Below are 8946 nucleotides of genomic sequence, written 5' to 3' on the forward strand. Positions count from 1 at the left end.
ATTGCTTTCTCAAACAATAGTGTATATATACCCAAAGTTGAAATGAACTATTGAGCTGAGCGGGATATTTGCGGTTTTATATTCAATTTCTACGCGACGACACGAGTTCAACTTCAATATTGTGAAGGCGATTATCGCTGAAGGCTATGCAAATCCGCTGGTAGGCTTGTGGTGCATGCGAAGATCTCACGAAAACGCGGGTGAAAGACAAAGCCATTTTTTTCTAACAGAATTCCGAGTTTCCTAGTGGTACTTAATTTATACATAACAGTCATTTTGTATCATAAGCATTTTTTTAACGGAGAGATTGTAAAGAATGATTTTCCCACCGAGCTGAAATGCTTTCACTGACACGGTCGAAAGCTTATTTCATTTAGTTTTTCTTATTAACATTTTATCCCGCAAATGAAATAGTTCGGTTTCGTAATAAGAACAACATCAACAAAAAGGAATAGATACAATGTCGAGAAGACCAGCTTTAATTTGACCACACTTCTATTGAAAGTTGTAACTGACGATAGAATGAAATCAAAAGGTAACTGTGATTTTGTCCACAAATTGAAAAATAATATCTGAATTAAAATATATTAACGCCCTTGGCTTAGTGAACCATGTAGGTAATATACCATTGGGTTCATTGGCTAATTTAAATTATTGGCAAAAAGATTTGGAGTGAAGAGTGTTGATCGACTTAAGCGGCTAAAAACATAGTTAAGGTAAGTTTGACTTGCACTTTACCATGATAACTGGTAGCACGTATCGCTGCTAATATTCTGTAGCGTTAATACAATAAAATTCGTTTACTGAAAAAAGCATCCGTGAGACTTGCGAGACGCGCGAGTATTGACTACGGAGGCAGCAATACGACTCGCAAATATTAAAGGTTTGACAAGTGAGACGAGCGTTCTGGTTGATATTTAGGACAAAAATCAGATTTCGCATCTCAAATGCTTTAAAGAAAAGAAGTGACTCATAACTATGAGGAGAATTCCACATGAACTTTGGAAGAGTTATGTTTGGGCATCGAAGGGGAACGTGACTGAGGGCGAAGCTTCGATTGATTTCAGTCTACTAAATGGTTAATTAACTTAATTTCGTTTGTGTTGGCTTCGCAAACGCTGCTAATCAAGTAAACCGGAAGTCTGTAAAGAGAGAGTTTGAGCTTACACTCACGGATGTGAGTGAGTTGATTCACAACAAGACGCCAACTAGGCGTTCGAGTGGGATGCACTTATCAAAGTAAGCAACAAGCAGCAGCTGTAAATAAAATTCCTTGGAACAGTACACAAATATACAGATCTGAAACTTTCGCGGCTCTCTCTCCCCTCACAATGTTGTTTGCACGTGATTTTCTGAGTTCATTTGGGGAAACAACATTGTGGGAGGGCAAGATATCGCAAAGTGTTTCAACAATTGTGTCCGAGGTTGTAGTTGTTATTGATATTACGGGTGTTTTGTACGGTGGCCCACAAGTGCAAAACACAACTCAATATTGGGCTGGATACACAACAATCTTTCGTGATACAAAACAATTTTTCACGGTACACAACAATCTTTCACGATACAGAACAATTTTTCACAGTACACAACAATCTTTCGCGACACAAAACAATTTTCCTCGGTACACAACAATCTTTCGCGATACAAAACATTTTTTTACGGAACAAAACAATCTTTTGTGATACAAAACGCCAAACAGCGTTTCACGATGCAAAAGTAAATTTCACGATGCAAAACAAAAATTTGGAAGACTGGTAACAAACACGGGCAACTTTATATCACGTGATCATACAACAACTTGCTGGTAAGTGCTTCGCGTAAGATTACGTACATTGTCCCGACTTAACGAGTGTTACTATGTGTAAGACCACATATATGTAAGATGTGTAAGACTACGTATGTTGTCGTTTATACTATGTTTAACTATATTGTTCCAGTAAATCTACTGGAATCCAGTAACATCTGTAGTCCCGTAACTTTTGTAATCCTGTAATTTCGGTAACCCCGTAACTCTGTAACCCTCCAATGGTTTATCATTCGGCCGTTAAATACAGGTGCATTTGTACACCCTCACCAAAAAAAGGTGGTCTTTTCCGACACTTCACAGCTAAGTGGCAGCTTTTTTCGTGTCATTAGTGGTGTCTTGAGGGAGAAGATAAACGTGCATGAACCTTGAATATCCCCTATGTTAATCCTCTACCTGTCATGATTAATTTGCAACCGACAGAGAACTTTGGGAAAATGCTCAGTCGGTAGAGCGGCGGTGATCTAACTCGTAGGTAGTGGGTTCAATCCCACCCTGGTCACATGGTTTATATGGGTAGAAATTGCACTTCTATTTACCCTCCAATAGTTAATTCTGTTGAAACATAAGTGCGATACGGCCAACGTTTGCAAAAACGTAACCCTTCTTAGGTAATCTTTAGTATAAAAAAATAAACTGTTTTCTCAAAATCATAACGGCTAGCAGAACCAGGAGGGTAGCTAAGAACGCGTTAAGGTGGGAGAGCTGATTGAAAGTTTTTCAGAGGCTGAAAGAAGGAATAAAAAAGAAGACTATTTCTGGATTACTGACAGACCGTTCAGTGACCCCCACTCAAGAGCATCCCAGGTTGGTAGGGGACTGTTTGCATGATGTCCATATCGTAATTCTAAACTTCAAATTTTAATTTTAAAACTACCTTTAATATGCACTATTTTGTATTTCTCAGAAAGTTACTAATCTTTGGAAAAATAAAAATCAAGTACTTCCTCTCAAACAGTCCTAAAATTACTCAAGACACCTCGAGACATCGATTTCGTACGATGAACAGAGGGTTTTTGCGTTTTTCGAAACACGAACGAGATGTTTCCATTACACCATTACATTAAACGGCGGAGAAAAGGCTTTCAGGTTAAGCCTAGTTAAAACTAGTAGATGAACAAGCAAAGATGTTTCGGCAAACATGAACATCACTAAGACACCACAAACAGAATCTTACAGGAGCTAATGGATTACAGAAGTTACGAGATTACAGAAGTTACGGGGTTACAAAAATTACGGGATCACAGAAGTTACGTGGTTACGGAAGTTGATGATAACAGAAATTACGGGTTTACAAAAGTTACAATTGCAGATGTTTACGGGGTTACAGAAATTAAACGATTACAGACGTTACGGGACTACAGTGGATTTAGTGGGACAATATAGTTAAACATAGCAACGACAACATACGTAGTTTTACATATCTTACAGATATGTGGTCTTACACATAGTAACACTCGTTAAGTCGGGACAATGTACGTAATCTTACGCGAAGTACTTACCAGCAAGTTGTTGTATGATCACGTGATATAAAGTTGCCGTGTTTGTTACCAGTCTTCCAAATTTTTGTTTTGCATCGTGAAATTTAATTTTGCATCGTGAAACGCTGTTTGGCGTTTTGTATCACAAAAGTTTGTTTTGTTTTGTGAAAAATTGTTTTCTATCGCGAAAGATTGTTGTGTAACGAGAAAAATTGTTTTGTGTCGCGAAAGATTGTTGTGTACTGTGAAAAATTGTTCTGTATCGTGAAAGATTGTTGTGTACCGTGAAAAATTGTTTTGTATCACGAAAGATTGTTGTGTATCCAGCTCAATATTGAGTTGTGTTTTGCCCTTGTGGGCCACCGTAGGTTTTGTCAGCTCAAACCTCTTCTTTCATTTTACAGTTCAGACCGATTGTAAATGATCAGTGTACAGTATTTTCTGTCATACACACAGACGAATAAGTTGGAGAGTGTGTTATTAAATGCATACCTATTTTGTGAAAACGGAAAACGGTAAAAAACACAGTAAGTACAACGACTGCTAATATTATTCATATTGTCATTCATATTGGCGTACGAGATATTTTCCGAATATTAAATGGAAAAAATCAGTAAGGTAGTACAATGAGGCAGCGCGTCCGGTTTAAACTGTAGATACCTAAAACCTCTATATCAAATTAAAGCTTATAGATCTGGCTATCAAACCATATCAAGAATTTAGAAATTAAATGAATTGTCGAAGTGTTCACGACCTCTAAATGCGAGCGTCCGAATCACCTTTTCAAAGCTACAAGTCAAAGCAAATTTTGCTTTTCGCTATTTTAATTTTGTTCCTCCGTTTCCTGACCCAAAGCCCTAAAAAATCGTGTTTGCGTTTTGCCATACTCAGTTACAGTGAAAAGTTATAGAACGTTTTCGAAATCAAAAAAGCACGTCTGCGAATTTTTTTATTTCAAAATTTTCTCTGAGAATGATTTCACTTCACATTTTTTCAAATACATAACTAGTAGTATTTAAAAAAAATGTGAATTGTTCGTACAAAAATCACTCTCGGAGAAAATTTTGAAATAAAAATCGCAGACACGCTTTTGTTGTTTATATGTTAACCTAGCCACTGTCAAAATTTGGGAGCAATCGGACAAATTCCCTGTGAGTTTTAGCTCTTTAAAGTGTCCGCTTCGAGAGAACAAATTGATTCTAAAAAACAGCGCTAAAACTGTCAATCAGACGGGTAATTTTTACTTCCGGCCAAAACGTAAAACCGCCATTTCTCCGCCAATATTTAATCTTTTTGAATAATTTCTTGTTTACATTAGAGATCCCATTTCGATCATTACTTTAACCGAAAAATCCAAATTTGAAGAAAATTGCTGATCTGAAGGTATATGGTAACCTTAAGACAAAGGATCATATTATCAGAACTGGCCATCAGGCTCCTCTATCGAAGCATATCGGTAAATAAATTATCGTAGCATCTGAAGAAAAACCAAGGGAATTCAACATGGGGTAAACCAGGCTCTATCAGTACACTGCTAGTGAACGAGAATATACACACTGTAGCGATAAAGTAATAAGACCAAGGACATTTCCTGTAGTCTTCTTACAACATGACGGTGAAAATGCTATGTAAACGATTCACATAACCAGCCCGCATTCTTATGTCGCCGTCATCATTTGTTTGCGATCGTTTTTGCGCACATTCCACATTGTGCTTTTGTTGAAAGCTTTTGCATTGGTCCGCTGCTACTTTTTCTCTGCTGCTGCTGCTGCGTTTTGTGAAATCGATGTGCGCGTCCTTTTTCTGCTTAGCATGAAGGCTGATCCGCTCCGAAAACATGCGTCAAAAATCCGAAGAATCAGTTAGTCACAACGAAGCTGGAGGAACGCTAGAACTTGCGAGAGCTGTGACCGTCCTCTGATTGGTCAATTATGTGGAAAGGTGTTGGGGAGGAGTTTGCTCGTCTGATACAAGGGGCTTTCCTTGAGACGATGTTTCCCTAAACATTAATTTTTGCCTTGAAGAGAACAATGTAAAGATTGCAACTCAAAGACACTTTGCTTGATTGCAATCAAATTTTGACTGTAGCTAGATAAACCGTACTTATTTCTAACAAACCCGTTTTGGGGAGTTTTGTAATTCGAAATTTCCTTCCATTAGAGCATTTTCCACGCGGTTGCCCAAAGATTTTAGTTAGCGCTTTCGATAGTGCTCTGTAATGTGATCGAATCAAGGAAAGCCCCGACAAGATTTTTGAGTTTCTGGGTGACATACTAAATGAAAGAAGTAAATTGCCGAAATATAAAATTCCCATTGAGTTGGAATTTGTACCTTCGCGTTTCAACCTTAACTGAAAAAACACAAATCGTGTTCTCCAATAATATATATTCCATGCAGTAGCCATATTTAATACAAAGGTTGGGATATCCGTTTCACTGAAGACACCCTGAAGGTACACAGTAAACCTTAATAATGTATCTGGTTTTTGTGTCAATTACTTGTGCGAATTTACGGAAATAATTTGAATTCTAATTTTGAAAAATTTAAATATTGTACCAGTTAGTTATTATGAAGACTCTATCTAATTCAAAAGGAATTACAAAGTAAACTTTCGGGGATCATTCGGTACCATTAGTACTACGGTAGGTTTGACACGTCGTGTGACCGATAAAAACTCCCACAAAACACCAAATACCTTTCATAAAATGACGATATGAAAGCTGTAACAAGTACTAATGGCTTTAATAGAAATCAACACTTCACCTTTAGCGAAACCAGGCAATCGGCAGTAGAAAAACCTGTTTTATAGCAAATTTCGACACTACGAGGCAAATGTTTATTCGGAGGTTGTGTAAAATTTAATAAGCCATTTCCGAGTTCAAGTCTGCCTCTTCTTCAAAGCGAGTCTAAGTGCGAAGTTTTTGTGATGGTAATTAGTTCTACTTTAGGTATGAATGAGAACTAATCTTTATAACAAAAACTTCGCTCTTGGACTCGCTTTGAAGAGGAGGCAGACATGAACTCGGAAATGGCCTATTTGGTGCACCCTAGATTTGAAATTCCAAGAAAACAAGACTTCGTAGATGTTTTGCAAGACGCAGCTTTTAAGACGAGCATTCTATACCGCAGACATATCTCAGTTAAGCAGCGTGCCGATCAGTAGTACTCTTAACACGGTGTGCACATTAGGCCGAAACATGATTAGTCTGATCACAAATGAAACATGTTTCGTTATGAGAAGTGTTCACATCAGATAGTGCATTGCGCGAATCATGGTTGAAACATGATTATTCTGAGCATGATTAAAACAACCTCGCGTGGTAGTTTCAATCATGATTAGACCAAACGCGTCCAAAATGGCGAATGGGTGCGGAGAGGAGGCGAGTGCCCAAAAGAACCAAAATTGGGGCTATGATGAGGCCAAATGTCCAGTTGAAACATGGGCCGATGACGAATTACAACGGCAATTATCGGTGATAGGTAGAAAGTAGAAGAGTTGGGAGAACATTACCGAAAAACTTAATAACAACGGTTCCAAGCGTACCAAATCGCAATGCAAATCCCAATTCACACGGTAGCCAAAGCGCGGGGTCGGGATCGGGGTGTCTTTTCTTTTCCAAATTGTTTTGTCTCAATTTTTGTTGAGTCAACCTTGATTTATGCTACTACGATGCTTGTTTCCGTTTGTTTTCTTGCATACACAGCCCCACAACTATTCGAACTTTATTCTACTTTAGGTTCTGACGAGATCATATTTGCCAATGGGTGTAAAGTATGACCTTCTGTATGCAAAGTCGACCATCAAGGAGAATCCCAGAAAAAATGCCAACATCTTTTCCATTCTTTTCTTTTGGTGGCTGAAAGAGCTTCTTTCAATCGGGAACAGGCGCTCGCTCGAGAATGAAGATTTGTTCCCCTTACTTGACGACGACAAAACCAAAACGTCCACTGAAAAACTGCAGATGACCTGGGCTGAAGAAAGTACAGAGCATATTGAGAGGCGAAGCGGAAATGGATATCGATTGTTCAGAGCTCTTATTCGAATGTTATCATGGAAGGACCACTTTTTCATATGGGGACTGGTCATTTTACAGGCTACGTTTAGAGCCCTTCGCCCGGTGTGTTTGGGTTTGTTGTTACTTGAGCTAATGAAAGGGTCAGATGAAGAAGTTTCTTGGGCGTATTTCTACGGTGCAGGGATTTGTCTGAGTCAATTTGGCGAATCTTTATGTTTCCATCAGTTTCTGTACCATTCTGCGTTAATTAGTTTGAGGTGGAAATCAGGGACAATTGCACTTGTTTACCAAAGGGTAAGAAATTATTCTAATGAACGGCCTAATTATAAAATGACGACATTTAATAATTTGATCATGTAATTGAGTGACCATACGTGAATTCGGTTGAATTCTTTGACGCTTTGTTGCGGGACGATGCTAGCGCGTTTTGAACTCGTTCTCCGTTGATCCGACGTAGGTTGCGCACTCTTTGTTGTCTTCGCGTTTGACCGTTGCTTGGTAAATAACCGCTTGTTGTAAACATTTGCCTTGCATGGGGCTAGATGCCTTGTTTCGACAATTGCATAGCTTTGGTTCGTTGATTTCCGTCGGGTTATGTTGGGATGCGTTTAACTTCCTTTTGTTCTGGGTGTCTATGATTTTCTTGACGTTGCTCATACAGCTGTAGCTCACTTTAATGGTATTCCTGTTAAATATTTTCCTTAACTAAAGATGTTTGCTTTGGGGAAGCACCTCTTGACGAGGCTAAGGGAACGTTAGCCAATGTTGGTGCTGACACTTTTACTGTAACGTATAACATCAATTTCGAGATCGAGTGGCAAACGATCTCGCGCGCTAAGCCCTATTGTAGTGCTAGTAAAAAGTGTAACCTCTGTTTGACCGAGAAATACATTATAATCTGCAAACTGCATCGCTGCACACTGAACAAAAGGAACGAACTAGTATCTTCGTGCAGACACAGGGTGGAGGTGCTACAGCGTGGAAGTCAATAAATTACTAAATTCCTATGTAAATGCAGTGATGGCAGTCTTAAAAAACTCCTGAAGGGAGTGTGGAAAAAATGGAAGAAAAAAAACAAATAAGCTTCAAGTTGTAGTTTATTTGTTGTCTCCCATGTATACTTCGCTCTACTTCTATGTATGGAGCACTGTTTTACGAAAATCAAGTTTCACACTAAATGGCATTTATTATGACAACAGAATATTGCATTATTTATTATCATCTCCTGATTTAAACAAACAGCAAAAACAGCAGAACTGACGAGATTGGATACTAAACTCGTTTAATTTGCGGATTTACTTGCAGGTTCTTACTTTCCGTCAAGTGGATTTTACCAACATTTCACGAGGCCACGTAATTAACCTTATTGCTAGTGACCTTCAGCGCTTCGAACATGTAGGAGAGAAATTGGTTCTTATCTTTGGAGTCTTGCTTAATTGTTGTACGAATTCTTCCCTAATGGTTTACTTGTTTGGATGGAAAGCTATGTCAGGCATATTTTTTCTTCTCATCCTTCCTTTTTACTATGGCATTGCTGGAAAATGGTGTGTACGTTTGCGGTCTAAAATATCTAACGTCGCGGATGAGCGAGTCAATTTGATGAACTCCATCATCTCTGGGATTCGCACCGTCAAGATGTATGCTT

At 38.6% G+C, this 8946-nt stretch overlaps 1 protein-coding gene across 1 annotated transcript in view; it reads left to right on the forward strand.

Annotated features, from left to right (window-relative positions):
* The first annotated feature begins 622 nt into the window (after nucleotides 1-622).
* Nucleotides 623-8946, forward strand: part of LOC137971180 (ATP-binding cassette sub-family C member 4-like) — a 17695-nt gene continuing 9371 nt past the window's right edge. Inside the window, exons 1-3 of the mRNA XM_068817942.1 lie at nucleotides 623-716; nucleotides 7023-7595; nucleotides 8607-8946. The exon at nucleotides 8607-8946 is cut by the window's right edge and continues 40 nt beyond it. Coding sequence (XP_068674043.1) covers nucleotides 7047-7595; nucleotides 8607-8946 — 889 coding nt within the window. The 5' untranslated portion in view covers nucleotides 623-716; nucleotides 7023-7046. The remainder of the gene's footprint in view (nucleotides 717-7022; nucleotides 7596-8606) is intronic.

This window comes from Montipora foliosa, chromosome 9, assembly GCF_036669935.1.
Source record: "Montipora foliosa isolate CH-2021 chromosome 9, ASM3666993v2, whole genome shotgun sequence".
NCBI lineage: Eukaryota > Metazoa > Cnidaria > Anthozoa > Scleractinia > Acroporidae > Montipora > Montipora foliosa.